Here is a 24,682-nt window from a genome sequence, read left to right as displayed (position 1 = left end):
GCACTGATTCTTCTTTTTCCACACACCCACGCTCCTGCAGTCTTCAGGCTGATTCTGACCTACACTGAAGTCCGGTGGCTTCCTTGATGTCTTTCCAAGATGCTTTCCCAGTGGCTCCATGATGTGCTCACTCTGACCTTGCTCCAGGCCTCCTTGGACATCCCTTCTGATTTCTTCCACAGAGATGCCACTCCACTGCCATTTGACCACACCACTTTCCTGCAGATCCGGCAATATATCTGTAATCCCAGTTCCTGCTGGATGACAGGAAATCCAGAAATAGCACATAATGCCCAAAATTAAACACAGAGATGTCTCCTTCAGCCCCAGCCACCTCCTTCCCTCCACCACCTCACCTGGGCTGAGGTCTCGTGGAACGGCCTCAGGGCTACACACATCTAGGATCCAGGGGTCTTCCCCTCCTTCAAGCAGGGAGATCAGCACGGGTCTGGGGGCTGGAAGCGGAGCTTCAATGACAGAAATATGGAGATAAGAGAGTTTCCCTGACTCTGGCACAGATGCTTGTCCATCAACTCCACTCTCAGGCCCACCCTACAGTGAAAGTACAATTAAGGCCAGAATGACATTTATAGAATTATAATTTTATAGAATTTCCTTTCATATTTTTCAGACTGCTCTATGCCGAACGTTTCAAAAATATTTATGGGAATGGAATAAAGAGACAATTAATTCCTAAGAAGTTACCCTTGAGTAGTCTGGCTGCAGGAGCTGCTGGCACCATGTAACACAACAGAAGGGCTGTCTGCAGGGAGCTGGTTCACCCCCTCCTGGCTGATGCCTGCTTGCAAGCACTGACAATGCATACTAAGCCCTTCGGAAACTCACGCTTCTCAGTATTTCTTCTGTTGCTGTTGCAGTTATCAATATGTAACTGCATGGCAATTATTCTAGGCCCGGCCTGCAGAGGCTCATTCTGCACAGCCAAAGGTGCTCTAATGAGGAGGAAAGGCAGCAAAGCCCTCACCCAGCGAGGCCACGCACTGGTACGTCTCCAGCATCACGTCCCGGTACAGCGCTCGCTGCGCAGGGTCCAGCAGCGCCCACTCCTCCCTGCTGAAATACACGGCCACCTCCGCAAAGCTCACGGGCTCCTGCAAGCAAAGAGGCTCCTTGCTGGGAACAGCCAAGGCCCAGGGAAGCAGCTCAAACAGGACACAAACTCCCGTCCCAGATGCTTCTCTGGCCCCAGCACACACACGCTGGCTGAGGCCACCTCCCTCTCCCCTGCATTCACATCCCTCGCCCCTCGGCCTCTCCTGCCTGCTTCCCCCAGCCCCTACCTGAGATGGATGTGCTATGGCCATCTGCTGCTCTCCTGCAGCTGAGATGATCACGGCTGGAAGGTGGAGTTGAACTGGAGCCTGCAGGGACAAGAGAAATGGCAGGGGAGCTGTGAGGGAACGCAGCAGTCCCTGTCCCAGCCCAGCCCTCCACAGCCCATCTGCAGGGCACTGCCTGGGGGATGGCACAGCAGGCCTTGCACAGGAGCACAATCAGTAACAGCACTGGTAATGCTCTGGCTAAAGCTGATGAACCATCTCAAAGCTGTCTCAAACTGTGGGGCGGAAAGAACTGTCGGCTGACACTCAGTTCAACTGCTGAGGGCACATGGACTGTGTGCCTAAGACAAAGCATGGCAAGGACTCTGTCATCTTACCCCAAAACAGGGAGCAGCCCAGGTGCCTTTTCAGCTCTCCTGCACAGCAATGGGCTGCACAATGGGATCTCCCCTCAAATAGGGATGTCTCTCAAGGTCACACTAGCACAGAGATCCAACACAGCATGATGTCAAGACTCGTTCTTGATACAGATCTTCTGTAAGAGACTCATGCTTACTTTGGAGCATTGTGAGCTTAGCTCTAAAGTTATGTCTTAGAGGGACTGTGCACACACAAGTCCTTCCACAAAAACCCTTGACCAAGCCAGGGATGAGGACTGGATCCAGCCACTTGCAGGCTCCTTACATCTGTGGTTTGAAGAGTTGAGATAGGAGGGGAACTACTCTGAGCCTCATGACACAGTGGGAGGGCCTCCTGTATGTGTCTGTGTAACCCTATCCTCTATGCACTAAATAACCAAGTGTATCCAGCCATTTCCAAACTTGTTATGTCACTATTAGATCACTACAACCTATCTGTATTGTATCAATATATATAGTAATAGAATCACATCGAATGGGTTGAAAGGGACCTCAGGGGTCTTGAATCTCCAACCCCCCTACCACATCCAGGGCCACCAATCTCCACATTTAATACTAGACCAGGTTGCCCAGGGTCCCATCCAACCTACCCTTGAACACCTCTAGGGACAGGGTATCCTTAACCTCTCTGTTCTAGCACCTTGCCACTCTCATAGTAAAGAGCTTCCCCCTGACATCCCACCTAAATCTTCCCTCCCTCAACTTAAAACCATTTCCCCTTGTCCTGCTGTTATCTACCCTTCTAAAGAGTTGATTCCCCTCCTGTTTGTAGGCTTCCTTTAGGTACGGAAAGACTGCAATGAGGTCACCCTGCAGCCTTCTTTTCTCCAGGCTGAATAAGTTCAGCTCCCTCTGCAGGAGCGGGACCTGGGACAATTACTTAGAGACGACTCGATACAAGTTAGCAGCTAAGTCCAACGTTTAATGGCAGAGCAATAGAATATATAAGTTTAGGTACATTTGTCGCATTCTTATTGGTTATTGCTTATTCACATCCTCCTGTAACCGTGACAACACGAAATTCCCTCCTGTGCCTACCCCTCACAATGGCTTTTTCATACAACTTGCAACAAGTTGTTTACCCAAATTCCTCTACACCATTATTATGTCCTTGAAACATGGCCTTGTTTCTCAAGCCAGTCCTCAACATCCTTCAGCCTGTATTTGTAGTGGAGGTGCTCCAGCCCCCTGATAATCTCTGTGGCTCTCATCTGGACCCCTCCAACAGCTCTCTGTCTTTCTTGTACTGGGGGCTCCAGACCTGGCCACAGTTCTGCAGATGGGGCCTCACAAAGGCAGAGTAGAGGGGGCAATCGCCTACACGTCCTGCTGGCCGCCCCTCTTTTGATGGAGCCCAGGATCCCATTTGCTTTCCGAACTACAAGAGCACACTGCTGGCTCACATTCAAGTTTTCTTCCCCAGGTACCCCAGGTCCTTCTCTGCAGGGCTGCTCTCAAGGACCACTCCTTCCAGTCTGTATAAATGCATGCAATTCCTTCAGCCCATGTGCCAAACCTTGTTGAACCTCATTAGGTTCACCCAGGCCTACCTTTCAAGTCTGTTGAGGTCCCTCTGAATGGCATCCCTTCCTTCCACTGTGTCAACCGCACAACTCAGCTGGGTGTTGTCAGCAAACTTGCTGAGGGTGCATCCAATTCCATCGTCTATGTCATTGATAAAGATGTTAAAGAGCACCGGTCCCAAGACAATCCCTGAGGGACACCATTCTTTATGGGCCTCCACCTTGACATAGCATCATTAATCACCACCCTCTGTCTGCAGCCTTTCCACCAATCCCTTACCCATTGGGTGGTCCACCTATCAATTCCCCATCCCTCCAACTTGGAGGTAAGGATGTGGTGGGGGACCATGTCAAAGGTCTTGCTCAAGTCCTGGTAAATGACATCGGTCACCTTTCCTTTGTCCACCAATGCCGTCACTCCATCATAGAAGGCCACCAGATTGGTTAAGCATGACCTTCCCCTGGTGAAGCCGTGCTGGCTGTCTCAGATCACACACACATTCCTCATGTGATCAAGGACGTCATTCCATGATCTTCCCAGGTACAGAAGTGAGACTCACCGGCCTGTAGCTCCCCAGGTCCTCCTTGCTCCCTTTCTTATAAATGGGAGTGACGTGATCCTTCCTCCAGTCATCTGGGACCTCACCTGACAGACACAACTTTTCAAATATGATGGAGAGTGGCTCGACAACCACCTCAGCCAGCTCCTTCTGAATCCTGGGATGCACGCCATCTGGCCCCATAGACTTCTAAGCATTCAGTCTCATGAGGCGGTCTTGGACTTGCTCTGTCGTTATGGTGGGGGTATTTACTGCTTGGGTCCCCACCTGCTTTTCCCTTAGGAGTGTATATTGTGTTTGGATCCATCTGTGACAAGTTTGCAAAGTCTGCAGAACGGCAAGAAGGGACACAAACCGATTACAAGAGACATGGGGCACATCCCAAATTCTTCTATGAATGCTCTCATGACAACTATTGTAGTTGAGAAGTAAGCAGATGTCATTAGGGGCAGTAAAAGGATGAAAAAGAATGGTGTTATCAGCATAATGTCAGGTTTGGAAGTAACATATGAAGCAAAGGAGATGGTTCTTCCCTGGATGAAAAACGATTGATATTCGCAATATTTCTGCTGCGCTACAGTGTAAAAGTTCTGAAGATAATGTTTATTCACAAAATAAACAAAGACCTCCCTGTGTCACCTACAATCCTTTATGCCACACATGCTGAACCTTTATAGTTTGATTCCAAACAGATGTGAAATTGCATCAAGAACACTGTAATTGAAGGCACTGCCTCTCTGTTCAGCAAACAGAGGCAGCAGAATTAGTGCTTAGTGTCTAGCTTAGCTGCAGTTAAAAAAACACAACAGTGATAGATGAGAAAGGGGAAAGGGAGTTTTATTGGAGGTCTGAGTGGAGAAGCAAGATGACGAAATACAACAAGGACAGCCTGTACCAACCGGGTGTCATGGTTCTATGTTTTTTGGTTTTTGGGTTTCAGTATTAAAGTGTTAATGCCCCAATTCCAGGTACCTATCCCTGTGCATTACAGCAGTCACGGGATCTGGCCCTTCTGGGTGGGGGGGCCGCTCTCTTTGCTGCCTGGCAGTGGGTGCTGGAGGTGCTTTCCTAGCCGTTCCAAGCTTTTCAGGTTTGACTCGGTCCCGCGAACTCTCTCTCTCATCTTGTCTGATTTATTAATCTCAATTTCAATTAAATTGTATATATTGTGTTATCTTGTATTCCAGTATTACAGTAAAATAAGTTTTCCTTCATAGATTGTTGCCGTTCTTTTCCTTCCTTCCTTCCTTCCCATTTTTTGTGGGACTGGGATGGGGGGGGAGGCCTGTTGCCCCCTGTCACGGACATAGATTGATCTGGTCAACTCCGTGACAGATTTCTGGCGCCCAACGTGGGGCTCACTGCTTTTTAGCTTTTAGAACGAATCTCTTTTTCTCTCTGCTCTTAGAGAGCTTCATTAAGGAGCATTATCAGTAGTTCAGGTTTCTGTGCTGGAAAACCTGACCTTGAAAGATTAGGCGTACTGCCAGTGTTCTGGGATATTTGTAAACTTTCAGCACTACTTAGTCTGGGTAGTGCCTTTTTTCCTTTTTTTTTTCCCTCGTCTTGTTAGCTTCAATTCATTAACCCCTTTTTAGCAAGCACCAGTGATGAACCCACTCGTTATTGTGGGGGTGCTGGGTAAAGGATTAAAAGCAATGGTGTTAGTCACAACCTACTGGCCAATAATCCATCTCACACTTGTGTGTTGTGGAATTGCATCTATATATAACTACCTAATGGCACTGATGGAGACACCTATATTTTACCTATATGCAATGTGGTATGATTTGAATTTTGACATTTACATCCCAGAAGGAATGGCTAATTTCACAAACAACTACATCCCTAATGGAATAGCTAATTTTACAAACAACACGATGTTCAGACCAGTCTCCGGGTTTTCTTCTTGGTTTGTCAAACGTTTTTCGAATCTTGAATTAATACTCATGTTGGTCTGCGTGTCATTAAGTTCTCTGATTGTATTCATAATTGTGTTAATAATTGTGAATAATAAGAGGAAGGAGTCTCTTCCAAAACCAGAGAATGATGACTGGTAGGGGATATGGAGAGGTTTAGGAAAGGTCTTAGAAGCATGGGGACCCGCAGTGTCATGGGATTTTACTCTTGAACACCTGTGGGATCCTGAGAAACTAAGCCAGTATTTGAGTCAGGGACGATGCGGCTTACATAAATCTAAGGAGGTACAACTGATTTGGGGTTTGGCTTGTGCTTACCGTGCCCTATATAATACCATTCTGGAGAGAGAGAGTTTCCGAGCTGAGGTTCAAGCCAAAGGGGAAAATCTCCAAGTAAAATCTAACCAATTACAGGAGACACCAGTAACAATACCAGTTGCTCCTGTGGAGGGCAAGAAATGGAAACGAGTGTCTTTGTGTCTTGAACGAAAAAGAGAAGAAGAGGAGGAGGCGAAGGTGGAGGAAGATCCAGGTGAGGGGCCCTCCTAGGAACCACCACCATCGCGAAAGGCAAAAGAAAAAACTAGGAGACATGCAGAAGAGAGTGATGAAGTCTCTATTACTACTCGTCGATCTCTAAAGATGACTGAAATCCAAGGTTCAAGAAAGGAGTTTACATGGCGCCCGAATGAAACTCTTGTTTCCTGGTTGGTTCGCTGTTGGGACAGTGGGGCCCATAGCTTGTCTCTGGATGGTAATGAAGCTCACCAACTAGGTGCCATTGCCAGAGATCCAGCTATTGATAGAGGAATTAGTCGATGTTCGGATGAGGCTACCACCCTCTGGGAATGAGTGTTAATAGCCATGAAGGAAAAGTATCCCTTCAAAAACGGTTTGAAGATTGCAATGAAAAAATGGGATACAGTGGAAAAGGGTATCCAGTATTTGAGGGAAATAGGTGTGGTGGAAATGTTGTATGACCTTAACTTTGTTCCTAACCACCCACGCCAAGACTGCAACCCTGAAAAAGTGAGGATGACACCTGAGGTATGGCAGAAACTCATGACAACAGCACCGCACAAATATGCCGCTACACTAATGTCAGTGTGACAGATACAAGGAACAACAGAGAACACCCTTAGTTTATGAATTAATTCTTACGCTCTAAAACTATGAACAGTTGCTACCCCCCACTCTTTCTGCTGTTGCAGCTATCTCAAAAACGACGGACCAACTGAATGAGGTGCAAGCGCAAGTGTCTCAACTGATCAGTCATGACAAACCTGTAGCAGTATCAGAGACACTTGATGAAGATCAGGATAATCAAAAGAGTCTAATGAAGGAGATGAAGGAGATGATGAAATTTATGCAAGCCCATCTAACTAAAGACGATGAACCTTCCTTCTCACGTGCACCATCAAAAATCTCAGCTGTTAGAGGCAGACGCTCTCCAGCTCAAGTAAGGGGTAATACACCGCGAATTGCCTTATCGTATTACCTACGTGACCATGGAGAAGACATGGGGAAGTGGCACGGTCAACCTACTCCTGTACTACGAGCCCGGGTGAAAGAATTACAAGGCAGATCAACCACCAGTGCAGTTGCTCCAGTTACCACAGGTAATGAATAGAGGGGCCCTGCCCTCAGTCAGGGGGGAGAAAGGGATAATAGAGTATATTGGACTGTGTGGATTCGATGGCCTGGCACATCAGAACCACTGAAATATAAGGCACTGGTGGACACTGGTGCACAGTGCACTCTGATGCCCTCGAGTCATGAGGGGACAGAATCAATCCATATTTCTGGAGTGACCGGGGGCTCTCAAGAATTGACTGTGTTGGAGGCTGAGATAAGCCTCACTGGTAAGGACTGGCAAAAACATCCTATTGTGACGGGCCCAGGGGCTCCATGTATACTAGGTATTGATTATCTCAGAAGGGGGCATTTCAAGGATCCTAAGGGGTATCAATAGGCTTTTGGAATAGCTGCTGTGGACACAGACAACATTAAGCAGCTGTCTGTTTTGCCTGGCCTGTCAGAAGATCCGTCTGTTGTGGGGTTACTGCGAGTAAAAGAGCAACACGTACCAATTGCTACAAAAACGGTGCACAGGCGTCAGTACTGCACCAACAGGGATTCTTTGCTCCCCATTCATAAGTTAATTCGTCAGCTAGAGAGCCAGGGAGTGATCAGCAAAACTCACTTGCCTTTTAACAGCCCCATATGGCCAGTGCGTAAAGCCAGTGGAGAATGGAGGCTGACGGTGGACTACCGTGGCCTGAATGAAGTCACACCCCCACTGAGTGCTGCTGTGCCAGACATGTTAGAACTCCAGTATGAACTGGAGTCAAAAGCAGCCAAATGGTATGCCACCATTGACATTGCTAATGCCTTCTTTTCCATTCCTTTGGCCAAAGAATGCAAGCCACAGTTTGCTTTCACCTGGAGGGGCATTCAGTATACCTGGAATCGTTTGCCCCACGGGTGGAAACACAGCCCGACCATTTGCCATGGGTTGATCCAAACTGTACTGGAACAGGGCAGTGCTCCTGAGCACCTGCAGTACATTGATGACATCATTGTGTGGGGCGATACAGCAGAAGAAGTCTTCACGAAAGGAGAGCGAATAATCGAAATTCTTCTGAGTGCTGGTTTTGCTATTAAGCAAAGCAAAGTGAAAGGACCTGCCCAGGAGATTCAGTTCCTAGGTATAAAGTGGCAAGATGGCCGTCATCACATCTCGACAGATGTGATGGACAAAATCACTGCTATGTCTCCACCCACTAGCAAAAGAGAGACACAATCTTTTCTGGGTGCAGTGGGCTTTTGGAGAATGCATGTTCCAAACTACAGCCTCACTGTAAGCCCACTTTATTATGTGACGCGAATGAGAAATGAGTTTACATGGGGCCCTGAGCAGCAGCAGGCTTTTGAACAGATTAAACAGGAGATAGCCCGTGCCGTGGCCCTAGGGCCAGTATGAATGGGACAGGGTATAAAGAACATCCTCTATACTGCTGCTGGAGAGAACGGTCCCACTTGGAGTTTGTGGCAAAGAGCCTCGGGAGAGACCCGAGGCCGACCCCTGGGATTCTGGAGTCTGGCATACAGAGGGTCTGAAGAGCACTACACTGCAACTGAGAAGGAGATCTTAGCCGCTTATGAGGGGGTTCGGGCTGCTTCTGAAGTAGTCGGTACTGACACACAGCTCCTTCTGGCACCTCGACTGCCAGTGCTGAACTGGATGTTCAAGGGAAAGGTTCCCTCCACCCATCATGCTACTGATGCCACTTGGAGTAAGTGGATTGCACTGATTACACAGCAAGCGCGGATGGGGAACCTCAGCCATCCAGGAATCCTAGAGGTCATCATGGACTGGCCTGAAGTTTGGAACACCACCAGGAGAAGAAGTATCACATGCTAAAGAAGCCCCACCATACAATGAACTACCAGAGAACAAAAAGAAATATGCCCTGTTCACAGACGGATCATGTTGTATTGTGGGAAAGCATCGCAGATGGAAATCTGCTGTGTGGAGCCCCACATGACAAGTTGCTGAGGCCACTGAAGGGAAAGGAGAATCAAGGCAATGTGCAGAGGTAAAGGCTGTCCAACTGGCCTTAGACGTTGCTGAACGGGAGAGGTGGCCAATGCTCTATCTTTACACTGACTCGTGGATGGTAGCGAATGACTTATGGGGGTGGTTACAGCAGTGGGAGCAAAATAATTGGCAAAGAAGGGGTAAACCTATTTGGGCTGCTGAACTGTGGAAAGACATTGCTGCCCGAACAAAGACTATAGTTGTAAAGGTGCGTCATGTAGATGCTCATGTGCCCAAGAGTCGGGCTACTGAAGAACAGCAAAATAACCATCAGGTAGACCGAGCTGCCAGAATTGAGGTGGCTCAAATAGACCTGGACTGGCAGAACAAGGGTGAATTATTTCTGGCTCGGTGGGCCCATGAGACCTCAGGTCATCAAGGGAGAGATGCAACATACAAATGGGCTAGAGACCGAGGGGTGGATTTAACTATGGATGCCATTGCACAGGTTATTCATAACTGTGAAACATGTGCCATCATCAAACAAGCCAAGAGGATGAAACCTCTGTGGGAGGAAGGGCGATGGCAAAAGTGCAAATATGGGGAGGCATGGCAGGTTGATTATATCACCTTGCCACGATCTCGCAATGGTAAGCATTATGTGCTCACCATGGTGGAGGCAACCGCTGGGTGGCTGGAAACATATGCAGTACCCCATGCTACCGCCAGAAACACCATACTGGGTCTCGAGAAACAAGTCCTGTGGCGACATGGCACCCCAGAAAGGATTGAGTCAGATAATGGGACTCATTTCAAAAATTCTCTTGTAAATACTTGGGCCAAAGATCATGGCATTGAGTGGATTTACCATATTCCCTATCATGCTCCAGCCTCTGGTAAAATTGAACGATACAATGGATTGTTAAAAACGATGCTAAAAGCACTGGGTGGCGGAACATTTAAGCACTGGGAGAAGCATTTGGCAGAAGCCACCTGGGTAGTCAATACCAGAGGATCAATCAATCGTGATGGTCCTAACCAATCCAGTTCCCTACATACCGTAGAGGGAGATAAAGTCCCCGTTGTACATGTAAAGAACATGTTAGGAAAGGCAGTTTGGGTTCTTCCAGCTTCTGGAAAGGGCAAACCTCTCCGTGGTACAGTTTTTGCCCAGGGACCAGGATCCACTTGGTGGGTAATGCAGAAGAATGGGGATGTTCAATGTGTACCACAAGGAAACTTGATGCTGGGGGAATGCAGTTAGTAATTCTATGTGTCATGTGTGTGTAATGCATTTTAATCATTTTTTGTTTGTTTGTATATATGTATATATATTTTAAGCATGATGTAACGATGTAGAATAAGGGGTGGAATGTCATGGTTCTAAGTTTTTTGTTTTTGGGTTTCAGTATTCCACATCAAAACATCATGTAGTGTACGGGGCATTAAAGTGTCACTGCCCCAATTCCAAGTACCTATCCCTGTACATTACAGCAGTCACGGGATCTGACCCTTCTGGGTGGGGGGGGCGCTCTCTTTGCTGCCTTGCAGTGGGTGCTGGAGGTGCTTTCCTAGCCGTTCCAAGCTTTTCAGGTTTGACTCGGTCCCAGGAACTCTCTCTCTCATCTTGTCTGATTTATTAATCTCAATTTCAATTAAATTGTATTATATTGTGTTATCTTGTATTCCAATATTATAGTAAAATAAGTTTTCCTTCATAGATTGTTGCCGTTCTTTTCCTTCCTTACTTCCTTCCCATTTTTTGTGGGACTGGGGTGGAGGGGGAGGGCAGAGGCCTGTCGCCCCTGTCACGGACATAGATTGATCTGGTCAACTTCATGACACCGGGGGATCTTTTGGTTGACTGGAAGCACGCCTAAAGAGGACTGCTACCCAGGAAAGAGCTGCAGAAAACTGTTAGAAAATGGTATGGCCATCCAACAGGAGATGCAGAGAAATACCTGAATCACTGAAGAACACTGAATGCAGCCCCAGCACACAAACACAGCGAGCCTCAGCGCAGACTGCAGCTGCCAGCAGAGCAGCGTGCTGGAGAACCACCTCTACAGACAGTGAGGGGAACACCTGCTGGCAAAGGGATTCAATCCTCTGGGAGATGTCTGTACATCTTCTCAGGAGTGGAAGTACCCATGGCCTTGATTAAATCTACTAAGCCCTCAGATAGGGGATGGGAAAGGTACACTGAAGATGACTGATTTAGTTCTCAAATCCATCTACTGCTGATGTTACCTGAAAGTGATAATGGCTCACATTCCTCGGGAAAGGAAATGCAAAAGTGGAAGGAGGATAGTATGGCTACTTAAAACAAACACAGAAATAAATCAACAAAACATCCAACCAAACAGAGATGATTTTTTCACCTCCTGAGAAGAGAATGTGACACCATTGCAGCCAAGCCAGCCTGTGACAGTCAGACCACCACCTACCAACGCTGTGCTGGTAATTTTAACTGAACCATGTAGACAACTTCTTGAATAGTAGCGATGCTGAACAGAACAATTAAGCATCATCCTTCCCAGTAATGGCATGACCTGTTTAGTATTCCCAACCAAGACGATTTCCTACTTTTCCTAGCAGCCCTGGGATGGCAATTGGAAATGCTGTACTCATGCTGCTACTTGGATAGATACTGGAATAACACCACTTTTGTTAACATCAGGACAGGAAATCTCACCATACGCACTCAATGCCTGTGTTCAGTATGTAGTGAGTATGACTACAAATTCTAACAACAAAAACTCAGATCTCTCATCCATGGTCATGCACAGAAATGAAGCACACATAAATATACAAATGGAAGTGAATGTCACTGGGATTGTACCAGTGTAACTGCCTTTCCCACCTGCTATGGCTGATGCAACCATGAGTGACTGTAGGGTGGATGAGGAGAGACACATCCTGCTCACCCCTCCTCCCTCTTCCCCCCACCTCCAGCTTCTTCCCTCAGCTCCCTTCTTCAGCCTGGCCTTGCTCACAACACCCTGCACAGGAAGGCAATGCACAACACAGCAGGTTGCTCTGGCTAAAATAGATTAACCACCATAGATTTGTCTCAAAATGGGGACTGAAAGAACTGATAGCAGAGCCCTGCTTCAACAGCTGGGGCACAACTGAGCATGTTCTGAGCCACTATTTGATCACTACATGATAACAACATTATATCAATAAATACATTCCTCCTTCTCTCTTAGAACTGAAATGCACAGCATAGCTGTTGCCAGCCCCAGCTGCCAGCCAGACAGAGGCAGAAACACCTTGCAAAAGTTCCTTCCCTCGCCTTGCAGCTCTTCTCCCTGCTGGGCAGAGCTGAACTTTCTGCTGCCACTATTTCAGCCTCTGCCCGCCTGACAGCACAGGGCCTGAAGGCTCGCGCTGGATGCGTGCCAGCTGCAGCCATCCGCACCAAGAATGCCTCGGCTGCATCTCCCTCCTCCCCCACCAGGGGGCGACGCTTCCCATTCCGCTCAAGCACGCACACCGCGCTCGCTTCCAGGGGACGTTCTCAGCACCGTGCGCCCTTTGCAAGAGGCAGCCTGGGCTGCACTTCACTGATGTGGTGCTCGGGCGCGTTCTCAGCGTGTGCTACAGTCAGCCCACAGGCTGTCAACTTTTCAGCGTCTATTACACAGCCCAGTGCCGGGGCTGGAGCAGATGCTTGCTGTGCTCTGGGCCCGCAGCTGTGCGCTAAAGGCAGCTGCCGGGACAGCCTGAACAAAAGCCTTGGGACGGGTTTGCACATGCCAAGGTGAGCCATCAGCCCAGCGCTAAGCGCACAAAACGTAACGCTGCAAGGGCCGCTAGACGCAGATGTTGCCTGCTGGGTCCACGAAGGGAAACTGCGGGCTGAGGGGGAACGGAGAGGAGCGGAAATTCCGCCCTTGGAGGCTTCACGTTCAGACACTCAAAAGGAAGCATCGGGGAGTTGAAAGCTTACATCAATCCATGCGTCCAGAGCTGCAGAGTGAGGTCATCTCCTGTCTCCCGTGGCCCAGGGGGAGAAGCGCAGTCCCAGCTGGGCTGTGTTACAGAGAGCCAGCCGGGCAGCAGAGCGCGCTGAGCTCCTCTGCTCACTTCCTCGCTGTCCCAGCTCCAACCCCTTCCTGTGCCCCTCGATATACAACCCGGGCTGCAACACGCCTGGGAGCCGCTGCTCCCCTCGCTGCGGCCCGTCTGGCCCAGCAAACCCGCTGTGCTGGTGATACGGGTCGGCAACAGCGATTCGTACGTTCGTTTAAGAACCGATATATAAGTCGGCAAAGGAAATCCTGCCTTCGCGACAGAAAGCCTCCCGCTGCCACCCTCGGGCTCGCTGACCCAGACGGCAGCAGCGCCCGCCCGCACAGCGCGGCACGCACGCAGCCCAGCCCAGCTCGTCCTGCGGCCGCCCCCTGCCCCGCGCCGTCACGGCGGCGGCTCCGCCCAGCGGCCCGGCCCAGGCAGTCGTTGCAGCCCGACTGAGCCCGGAACTCCTCTTCCCTCACGGCCACGGACGGCTGCGTTCCGGCGGGACGGGAGTCGGCCTTCGCTGGGCTCCGCTGCTCTGTGTCCCCCACGCCTCGCTCTCTTCTCCTTTCCTTTCCTCTCCTCTCCGGCGCTGTTGGTCTCTCCGAGCGGCGACGTTGGCGCTGTGTCACCTCCCGGGCTGCTGCTCCCTGCACATCCCGGGACGGCGCTCAGCCCTGCGGGCAGCTCTGGGCACAGACGGAGCCGTCGGAGCCGCCGGCAGGAGAACGGCCGACTCTTCCCAGCAGAGCAGGTGAGGCCGAGCGGGCGGAGCGCGTCACCCTTTCCTGCCTCGCCCCGTGGCAGCGTGGGCGCGGCGTTTCCATTTGCCGTCCCGCGCGGTGCTGTGGAGGAAGAGCAGGGGATCGTCTCGGCGCAGTGCGCCATTCGCGCTGTACAGAACATCAGCAGAGGTGGTTCTCCAGCACGCTGCTCTGCTGGCAGCTGCCATCTCCGCTGAGGCTCGCTGTGTTTGTACACGCGCTGCAGCCTCCCTGTTTTCCGGGGGTTGGATCAGCGTTTGAGCTGAAGGAGCGTCCCCAGGGTCATCCATTGCAGACATGAACATTTTCCAGGACAGTTTATCGTTGCACAGTGACTGTCTGGCATGGATTTCTCACCCGAGAACCAGACATAGGCTGCGGCACTTTGGCACACAGTATTTTCCTCCGTTCCCTCTGGTAGTCTTAACTCTTTGCTGCCTGAACTGCATGCTCAGCTTCCCAGAAGGGAGTAGAGCTGGCCCTGACGTTTGTGCTTTATTATTTATGGAAAGGACTTTGCCAGATATCATTAAAGACCGATTGGGATGAATGTAAGCATTTGTGCTGTCAGAACTTATTCACGGATCTCCATTTTCCTGGGACAGGTGGGGCCGATGCCTTCTGGGCTCTTTGTTCTGAGTTCAGGCCTTGCCGTTTCTCTGGAGGTACATGGGGGAACTGGGAAGCTGTTTTCTTTTCCATGCTGACCCTGACAGTACAGGAGCTGAAATATTTTCCTTCCCTGTTACCTCATTTCTGGATTGCTACAATTAAACTGGAGATAATATCAGGAAGCTGTTGATGAACAGTGTCTTTGTGAACACCCAGATGTAAGGCTTTTTTTTTTTTTTTTTTTCCCTGAAATTGATTTCTCCTCCTTGGGAGATTTGTTTGCGACTCTTTAGCTTTATTCTCCTCCGCTTTAGTTTCTGTTCTCCACTGCTGTTTACTTCTGTTCTCCTTTGCTTCATATGCAACTTCCAAACCTGGGACTTTGCAGATAACACCTCTCCACTCTCATCCTTGTATGGCCCCCAACGGCTTTGCCCCTTTGTCATTATCTATAATATACACTCCTAAGGCAGAAGCAGGTCTGTATTTATTGATGTAATTCTGATATGCTGTAGTGATTTAGCAGTGATGAAACAAGACTGGCAATGGCTGGATACACTTGGTTATTTCCTGTATAGAGGATAGGGTTACACACACACACCTACAGGAGAACTTCTTGTTGAGTCACGAGGCTCAGAGTAGTTCTCCTCCTATCTGAACTGTTCAAACCACAGATGTAAGGAGCCTGCAAGTGGCTGGATCCAGTCCTCATCCCAGGCTTGGTCAGGGCTTTTTGTGGAAGGAATCATGTCTCTCTAAGACATAACCTCAGTGGAGCTCTGATAGCTCCAAAGTAACCATGAGTCTCTTCCAGAAGATCTCTGTCAGGAAGGAGTCTTGGCATCAAGGTACAGGTGTGTAGGCGTGACCTTGAGAGACATCCCTACTTGAGGGGAGATCCCATTGTGCAGCACGCTGCTGTGCAGGAGAGCTCGAAGAGCATTTGGGCTGCTCCCTGTTTTGGGGTAAGATGACAGAGTCCTTGCCATGCTTTGTCTTAGGCACACAGTCCATGTGCCCTCAGCTGTTGAACTGAGTGTCAGCCGACAGTTCTTTCCGCCCCACAGTTTGAGACAGCTTTGAGATGGTTCATCTTTTAGCCAGAGTGTTACCAATGCTGTTGCTGATTGTGCTCCTGTGCAAGGCCTGCTGTGCCATTCCCCAGGCAGTGCCCTGCAGATGGGCTGTGGAGGGCTGGGCTGGGACAGGGACTGCTGCGTTCCCTCACAGCTCCCCTGCCATTTCTCTTGTCCCTGCAGGCTCCTGTTCAACTCCACCTTCCAGCCATGATCATCTCAACTACAGGAGAGCAGCAGATGGCCACAGCACATGCATCTCAGGTAGGGGCTGGGGGAAGCAGGCAGGAGAGGCCGAGGGGCGAGGGATGTGAATGCAGGGGAGAGGGAGGTGGCCTCAGCCAGTGTGTGTGTGCTGGGGCAAGAGAAGCGGCTGGGACGGGAGTTTGTGTCCTGTGTGAGCTGCTTCCCTGGGCCTTGGCTGTTCCCAGCAAGGAGCCTCTTTGCTTGCAGGAGCCCGTGAGCTTTGCGGAGGTGGCCGTGTATTTCAGCAGGGAGGAGTGGGCGCTGCTGGACCCTGCGCAGCGAGCGCTGTACCGGGACGTGATGCTGGAGACGTACCAGTGCGTGGCCTCGCTGGGTGAGGGCTTTGCTGCCTTTCCTTTTTTAGTTCTTGTGATGGCAATGGTGGTGAGTAGACGGTTGGACTAAATGCTAGGTCGTTTCCGACCTTGTGATTCTATGATTCCTCTTCGTTAGGGCACCTTTGGCTGGTACAGAATGAGCCTCTGCAGGCCGGGCTTAGAATAATCACCATGCAGTTACATATTGACTAACATCAAAATAAAAGCAATAAAACAAAAAGAGACAGGCATGAGTTTCAGGAGAGTTTAGTGTGCTGTGCAATCTGATAAAAACCCTGAGTCAGTGCTGGCAAACTGGCATCAGCCAGGAGGGGGAGAACCTGCAAACAGCTCATGTTTCTGTGTTACATGATGGCTCCAGCTCCGGAATCCAAACGAGTCCCTTGTTTCTCCTTTCGAACTTATGATTTTCTGTTCAGTTCCCATGAAACTTTCTGATGTCTTGGGCATTGAGCAACTTGAAGCAACTTGAAAAGAAACACACCGTTCTAAAAGAAAACATAAAAGAAGTACTACTGCATAATTTTTTTTGTGTTGTACAAGCACGGTAGGCTCCAAAGGAAGCTGGTATGTGTTGGCCCAGTGTCCTTTAGGCCATAATTGTAGTTTCCTTGTGGGGAGGTACACAGAGTGGAGTTGTTGGACACACAGCTCTGCCAGAATCAATGAAATGCTCTCATCTCCCCTGTTTTCTCTCATTGAAGCTCCACTTCCAGTCCCCAAACCCATGCTGATCTCCCAGCTTGAAGGAGGGGAAGATCCCTGGATCCCAGATGTGCGTAGCCCTGAGGCTGTGCCAGGAGACCTCAGCCCAGGTGAGGTGGTGGAGGGAAGGCGGAGGTTGGGGCTATAAACGCCGTCTATGATGGAGAAATGTTTGGGACACCGTGTGCTATTTATGGATTTCCTTTGTCATCCAGGAGAGGATGGGATCACATATATAGTAGAAGATCTGCAGGAAAGTGGTATGGGCAAAAGGCAGTGGGGTAGCACCTCTGTGGAAGATATCGACGGAGGTGTCCAGGTGGGCTTTGAGCAAGCAGAGCACTACAAGGAGCCACTGGGAAAGCATACGGAAGAGACAACAAGGAACCTGCTGCACTTCAGCACAGGTCAAAAGCAGCCTGAAGACCACGGGAGCAAGAATGTGTGCCAGAAGAAAAAGCAGAATCCATGCACTGAGTGTGGGAAAAGCTTCAAAAGGTATTCCAACCTTGTTAATCACCAGCGCATACACTCTGGGAAGTGCCGGTTGAAGTGCTCAGATTGTGGAAAAAGCTACAAATGGAGATCTGAACTTATCAAGCACCAGCGCGTGCACACAGGAGAAAGACCCTATAAGTGTCCTGAGTGTGAGAAAAGCTTCATGAGCAGAACTGGATTGAAGTACCACCTGCGCATCCACACAAAAGAAAGATCCTTTAAGTGCTCTGAGTGCGGAAAGAGCTTCCAAAGCAGTTCCAACCTCTTTCGTCACCAGCGTATGCATACAGAAGAGAGACCCTATAATTGTACTGAGTGCGAGAAGAGCTTCAAAATACGTTCCCACCTTATCCGCCACCAACGTATCCACACAGGAGAGAGACCCTACAAGTGCTCTGACTGTGGGAAAAGCTTCAAAAGCAGTTCTGACCTCATTGTCCACCAGCGCATCCACACTGGAGAGAGACCCTACAAGTGTGCTGAGTGTGGGAAAAGTTACAAAAGCAATGGTGATCTGAAATATCATGAGCGCAGCCATACAGGAGAGAGACCTTATAAGTGTCCTCAGTGCGGCAAGTGCTTCAAAAACAGTTCCCACCTCAACCGCCACCAACAGACCCACACAGGAGCATGTAATGCTTTTATGATTTTTCTGATCGGTATTCCACACTATAACATCATTCAGTGTACTGGAAGCTAAGTGCTAACTCTCAAGCTGTGTGAATTGTCAATAGATCCGGGTACCTGGTCTCTGAAGGGAAGGATGAACTACAACTCTCAGAAGCCTTCATTATTAGGTTTTCATTTTCTGGTCGGTGGGAAAGATAAAACTGTGAGTCACGAGACTGCCTCTTTGCTTTCTGTGCTGCTGTCCATCTCACCTACTGCATTAGAGTACGGACTTTGGTTTCGGAAAATCATTTTATTTATTAGCTTCTATTCCAGCTATACTGTATTATCTTGTGTCCCGCTATCATATATAATAAATTAGTTTCTTTCCCTTAGCTCCTTGTAATTGTATTTCTTTTAATCTAAGCCCATCTGTCTGCCTTTTTCCCTTCACCCCCCTTCCCCTTTCCCAGGTAAGGGAGCTGTAACATGTGCCTGACTTGGAAAGGATAGACCCGTGCTGGGGAGCTTTGCAGTCTCCCACAGCTGTTGCGGGGTGGATAAGGGATCTGGCAAAAGAAAACGGATTTTGTTGTAAAAAGGGAAGGGTATTGCTTGCGTGGTGTTAGCCTAGAAAGGGACAGAACAGTGAAGGAAAGCGGGTACCTCAACTACTCCACCCTCAGATCCAGCAAACATCCCCCAGTCTGGAGAACAAAGAGCAGTGCCCAGAATGAACAGGGCTGCCTGGCCGAGAAGGCACCGGTCGGCACGTGAGCAATAGTAGCCCGTACATATTTATTTATATATAAAAATAGACACCAAGTAGTGCTTAAGGAAGGTGGAGAATTTGTTTTCTTACCAATGGAAAAGAGGAGAACGGCTGACTTCCCAGCAAAGCAGGTGAGGCCGAGCGGTGCAGAGCATGTCACCCTTTCCTGCCTCGCCCCGTGGCAGCGTGGGCATGGCGTTTCCATTTGCCGTCCCGTGTGGTGCTGCGGAGGAAGAGCAGAGGATCGTCTCGGTGCTGCCTTACCTGTGGGCTGTGCACCATTCCCGCTGTACAGAACATCAGCAGAGGTGGTTCTCCAGCACGCTGCTCTGCTGGCAGCTGCCATCTGCGCTGAGGCTCACTGTGTGTGCTGGGGCTGCATTCAGTGTTCTTCAGTGATCCAGGTATTTCTCTGCACCTCCTGTTGGATGGCCGTACCATTTCCTAACAGTTTTTCTGCAGCTCTTTCCTGGGTAGCAGTCCTCTTTAGGCGTGCTTCCAGTCAATCAAAAGATCCCCCAGTTGGCACAGGCTGTCCTTGTTGTATTTCCTCATCTTGCTTCTCCACTCAGACCTCCAATAAAACTCCCTTTCCCATTTCTCGTTTCTCGTCTATCACTGTTCAGTTTCTTTAACTGCAGCTAAATCGGACATCATTATTCCTAACCTGAACCTCCCTTCCCTGAGCTTGAAGCCATTTCCGCTTGTTCTATCACCACAGACCCTGCTGGAGAGCCTGTCCCTTCTTTCCTGTAGCTCCCCTTGAGGTATTGAAAGGCCACTCTCAGGTCACCTTGCGGCCTTCTCTTCTCCAGGCCACACAGCCCCAGCTCTCTCAGCCTGTCCTCCAAGGAGAGGTGTTCCACTCTGTGAATCATTTTTGTGGCCCTTCTGTGGACACACTCCAACAGTTCCATCTCCCTCCTGTACAGAGGATTCCACATCTGGGCGCAGTACTCCAGGTGTGTCCTCATCACTGCAGAGTGGAGGTGCAGGATCACTTCCCTCACCCTGCTGGCCACGCTTCTTTTGATGCAGCCCAGGACACAGTTGGCTTTTTGGGCTCCACCAGTACCCCCAGGTCCTTTTTGGAAGGGCTGCACTCAATCCTTGAATCCCCCTGCTTGTATAGGTAATGGGGGCTGCCTTGACCCAGGTGCAGAGCCTTGCACTAGAGTTGCTGAACCTCGTGAGGTTCACCTGGGCCCACTGCTCAAGTCTGCCTTGGTCCCTCTGGAAGCCATCCTGTTCCTCTGATGTGTCACTGCACACCACAGCATGGTGCTACCTGCAAACTTGCTGAGGGGACACTCGACCCCACTGTTGATGTCACTGAGGAAGATATATACTGAGGAATATCAGCCCCAGGACCGACCCCAGTGGGGCACAACTCATCACTGGTCTTTGTCCGGACATTGAGCCAGTGACCACAGCTCTGGATTCGATCCTGCAACCAGTTCTTCATCCACAGAACTGTCTGCCCGTGAAATCCCTCTCTCTTCAATTTGGAGAGAAGGAAGTTGTGGGGTACTGTGTCAGAGGCCTTGCTGAAGTCCAGATAAGTGACATCGGTAGCTCTTCTCTTGCCCATTGATGCAGTGGCACCACTGTCGAAGGCTGCTATTTTGGCCAAACAGGATTTGCCCTTAGTGAAGCCGTGCTGGTTCTCCCCTACCGCCTCCCTGCTTTCCTTGTGCCTTAGCACTGCTTCCAGGAGGATCCGCTTCATGATCTTCCCTGGCACAGAGGTGAGACTGATGGGTCCGTAGTTCCCAAGGTAATCTCTGTTACCCTTTTTAGAAATAGGTGTGACGTTTCCTTTTTTCCAGTCACCAGGGACTTACAGCTGATTGCTGCAACTTTTGTAATTTCATAGAAACACATCAGCCAGTTCCCTCAGGACTCTGCGGTGCATCTCATCAGGACCCATAGACTTCTGCATGTTCAGGCTCCTCAGGTGGTCACGAACCTGATCTTTGCTTACAGTGGGAGGGACGTTGCTTCCCGGATCCCCTCCTACCCAACCAAATGTCCGAGGGCTGTGCAGTGGGCAGTTACCAGAGAAGTCTGAGGAAAAAAGTTGTTGAGTACCTCAGCCGCCTTCTTGTCTGTTGTTACCAGCCTGCCTGTGTTTCTCACTAGGTTGGTATGTCCTCCTGGACTTCCCTTTTCTGGCTGAGGCACCTGTGGAAGCCTTTCTTGTTCTTGTTGGCATCCCCAGCCACGTTCAGTTCAAACCGGGCCTCGGCTTTCCTGACCCCATCCCTATACAGGATGGCAGCTTCCTTATACTCTTCCCACAGTACGTGTCAGTGTTTCCACTGCCTGTGCATTTTCTTCTTGCTCTTCAGTTTGACCAGCAGGTCCCATTTCAGCCACACTGGTCTCTTGCCTTCCTCTCCTGACTTGCCAAATTTGGGGATGGAGAGCTCTTGAGCCCTGAAGAAAGCCTCCTTAAAGACCGGACAGATCTGCCCTGCACTCTTGCCCGTGAGGACAGTTTCCCAGGATGTTTTGGATTAACTCCCTGAAGAGCTGGAAGCTAGCTTTCCTAAAGTTTAGCTTCCTAGTTTTACTCTTCACCTGTCTCGTGGCCATCCGAAGCGTGAACTCAACCATAGCATGGTTGCTACAGCCCAGGCAGCCTCCAATCTTGATGTCACCAGTCAGTTCATGTACTTTGGTGAGCAACGGGTCGACTATTGCATTCCCCATGGTGGATACTTGACTCAGGAAGTCATCCTCAGTGCATTCCAGGAGCCTCCCAGCTTACCTACGGCTTGCTGTGCTACTTTTCCAGTCTGAGTGGTTGAAGTCCCCTAGCAGGACAAGCAATTGTGATCACAACGCCTCCTGTAGCTGGAGCTAGAAAGCCTCATTAACAGGCTCTGATTGATCTGGTGGCTTATAGTAGACACCAATCACAAGGCTTCCTTTGCTGCCTTGGTCTCTAACTACGGTTAGCCATAGGCTAATCCTGACTAGTTCAGGATTGTTCTTTAGGGCCAGCTCTGCACATTCTCTTCCATTCCAGGTGTACATAGCAACACCTCCACCCCGCCTTCACAGCCTGTCCCTTCTGAACGGCTTGTAGCCATCAATAGCTGCACTATGACTGTGGGAATCATCCCACCAGGTTTCGGTGGCAACCACGTCATGCTTTTCAAGCAGCTCAGTAGCTTCCACCTCCTCCTGTTTGTTTTCCAAACTGCACGCGTTGGTGTAGAGGCACTTCAGATGGGCAGCTGCTCTTTTAACTCACAGTAGATAGCGGCTGCACGAAGCAGGGGCACAGCAGCCTCCCTGTTTCTCGGCTGGGGGGGAAGGGGAAGAGAATCAATGGCTGAACCTTGTTTTGCTCCGTATCCCACCTACAATCCTTAGCCCCTCCCCTCCTCTCCCCTTCCGTTCCTTGCTGCCTTACCTGTGGGCTGTGCGCCATTCCCACTGTACAGAACATCAGCAGAGGTGGTTCTCCAGCACGCTGCTCTGCTGGCAGCTGCCATCTCCGCTGAGGCTCGCTGTGTTTGTACACGCGCTGCAGCCTCCCTGTTTTCCGGGGGTTGGATCAGCGTTTGAGCTGAAGGAGCGTCCCCAGGGTCATCCATTGCAGACATGAACATTTTCCAGGACAGTTTATCGTTGCACAGTGACTGTCTGGCATGGGTTTCTCACCCGGGAACCAGACATAGGCTGCGGCACTTTGGCACACAGTATTTTCCTCCGTTCCCTCTGGTAGTCTTAACTCTTTGCTGCCTGAACTGCATGCTCAGCTTCCCAGAAGGGAGTAGAGCTGGCCCTGACGTTTGTGCTTTATTATTTATGGAAAGGACTTTGCCAGATATCATTAAAGACCGATTGGGATGAATGTAAGCATTTGTGCTGTCAGAACTTATTCACGGATCTCCATTTTCCTGGGACAGGTGGGGCCGATGCCTTCTGGGCTCTTTGTTCTGAGTTCAGGCCTTGCCATTTCTCTGGAGGTACATGGGGGAACTGGGAAGCTGTTTTCTTTTCCATGCTGACCCTGACAGTACAGGAGCTGAAATACTTTCCTTCCCTGTTACCTCATTTCTGGATTGCTACAATTAAACTGGAGATGATATCAGGAAGCTGTTGATGAACAGTGTCTTTGTGAACACCCAGATGTAAGGCTTTTTTTTTTTTTTTTTTTTTTCCCTGAAATTGATTTCTCCTCCTTGGGAGATTTGTTTGCAATTCTTTAGCTTTATTCTCCTCTGCTTTAGTTTCTGTTCTCCGCTGCTGTTTACTTCTGTTCTCCTTTGCTTCATATGCAACTTCCAAACCTGGGACTTTGCAGATAACACCTCTCCACTCTCATCCTTGTATGGCCCCCAATGGCTTTGCCCCTTTGTCACAGATAATCCTCCCTGTAATATACACTCCTAAGGAAGAAGCAGGACTGTATTTATTGATATGATTCTGATATGCTGTAGTGATTTAGCAGTGATGAAACAAGACTGGTGATGGCTGGATACACTTGGTTATTTCCTGTATAGAGGATAGGGTTACACACATACACCTACAGGAGAGCTTCCGGTTGTGTCACAAGGGTCAAAGTGAATAATCACCATGCAGTTACATATTGATAACTACAACAGCAACAAAGGAAATACTGAGAAGCGTGAATTTCAGGTGGGATTTGCATGCACAGCAGACTCATAAATGCCCCAGAGTCAGTGCTGGCAAGCAGGCATCAGCCAGGAGGAAGAAAACCAGTTCCTGTGTTGGTGCACTGCATAGTGCCACCAGTTTGGGCTAATAGATGACTCCCTGGTTACTCCTTTACAATTTTGGATTTTCTATTCAATTCCCGTAAACATTTTGATGCTTTCGTCATTGATATTTGTTTTGAAAATAAATAAGCTGTTCTCAAGTTTATTTTGAATGAAAATACCCCTTCATAATTTTCACGGTTTTGTAAAAGCACTCTTTGCTCCAAAGGAAGCTGTGGGCCCAGTGTCGTTCAGGACCAAATTGCAGTTTCTCCCTGGGGAGGGACATAGAATTGTTGAACGGGCACTGTGTAGAAAAATGGAAATGCTTTCATCTCCCCTGTTTGTCTCATTGAAGCCCCACTTCCACCCTCATTACCTACCGGGACATCCTCACAGCAGACACAGCCTGCAGTGCCCAAGATGTGGGAAGTGCTTCAGCCAGAGCAGCAGCCTGGTCACCACCTCTGGCTTTATGTGGTGATGAACCTCACAAATCCCCTGAGTAGAGGAAGAGCTGTGGGGCAAAACTAAATCTATTCCCTCTTACCTGCATGTAAATTACCCTTATTGCCCTCTTTCAGCTGCAGACAGGCTCTTGTGTGGACATGCAAATGAGAGTCCAAAGTGGGATGTGTCACAGCCACTGGAAACCCTCTGCCAGGTGGCCCGTTTCTGCCAGGGCCGTGTGCAGGATGATGCCTGGGAAGTTACCTCTGAACTCCCCTGTAGAAACCCATCTGCTGTAGGGCAGCAGGTGAGGTCCCAAAGGAAACCTCAGCTAGGCCAATATGTCACCAGGAAGGAAGAAATCCTGTCTGCAGCAGTGTGGGAAGAGCTTCATCTGGAGCTCAACCCTCAGTAGAAGCCAGAGAACCAACCCAAGAGGAGAGGTCCCAGTGAGTGCCTTGACTGCAGGAAGAGGTCTGTCCAGAGCCTGCACCAGTGAGTTCACGTGGCAGGAAGCCTTAGAAATGCCTCGAGTGTGAGAAGGGCTTTGTGCAGAGTGCAGAGCTCCCCACTCACAGGAGATGGCACTG

General features: G+C 49.6%; 3 protein-coding genes across 11 annotated transcripts in view; 1 reads left to right on the top strand and 2 right to left on the bottom strand.

Moving 5' to 3' along the window:
• LOC125686103 (zinc finger protein 239-like) overlaps positions 1-1,414 on the bottom strand; it is a 208,912-nt gene extending 207,498 nt beyond the window's left edge. Inside the window, exon 1 of the mRNA XM_048929754.1 lies at positions 1,302-1,414. The gene's annotated coding sequence lies outside the window, so the exon portion shown is untranslated. The remainder of the gene's footprint in view (positions 1-1,301) is intronic.
• Positions 1-24,682, bottom strand: part of LOC125686094 (zinc finger protein 501-like) — a 474,399-nt gene that overhangs the window by 418,058 nt on the left and 31,659 nt on the right. For 4 of the 7 annotated variants that reach the window (XM_048929728.1, XM_048929729.1, XM_048929730.1 and 1 more), the window contains exons 1-2: positions 3,804-3,986; positions 1,302-1,382 (exon numbers count right to left, since the gene is read on the bottom strand). The exons of 1 other annotated variant lie outside the window; for it this stretch is intronic. In XM_048929728.1, coding sequence (XP_048785685.1) covers positions 1,302-1,382; positions 3,804-3,986 — 264 coding nt within the window. Of the gene's footprint in view, positions 1-985; positions 1,113-1,301; positions 1,383-3,803; positions 3,987-24,682 lie in introns of those variants that run through there. 2 more of the 7 variants (XM_048929731.1, XM_048929733.1) reach the window with 1 other exon arrangement.
• Positions 1-24,682, top strand: part of LOC125686101 (zinc finger protein 664-like) — a 186,064-nt gene that overhangs the window by 147,731 nt on the left and 13,651 nt on the right. Inside the window, exons 1-5 of one of the 3 annotated variants that reach the window (XM_048929749.1) lie at positions 13,706-14,040; positions 15,922-16,002; positions 16,192-16,318; positions 17,027-17,137; positions 17,243-18,529. In XM_048929749.1, coding sequence (XP_048785706.1) covers positions 15,949-16,002; positions 16,192-16,318; positions 17,027-17,137; positions 17,243-18,225 — 1,275 coding nt within the window. In that variant the 5' untranslated portion in view covers positions 13,706-14,040; positions 15,922-15,948 and the 3' untranslated portion in view covers positions 18,226-18,529. Of the gene's footprint in view, positions 1-13,700; positions 14,041-15,921; positions 16,003-16,191; positions 16,319-17,026; positions 17,138-17,242; positions 18,530-24,682 lie in introns of those variants that run through there. The other 2 variants (XM_048929751.1, XM_048929750.1) reach the window with 2 other exon arrangements.

Source organism: Lagopus muta, chromosome 31 (genome assembly GCF_023343835.1).
Source record: "Lagopus muta isolate bLagMut1 chromosome 31, bLagMut1 primary, whole genome shotgun sequence".
In the NCBI taxonomy this organism is placed as follows: domain Eukaryota; kingdom Metazoa; phylum Chordata; class Aves; order Galliformes; family Phasianidae; genus Lagopus; species Lagopus muta.
Note: the sequence above shows the minus strand (reverse complement) of the source record. Positions and strands in the feature narration are given on the sequence as shown.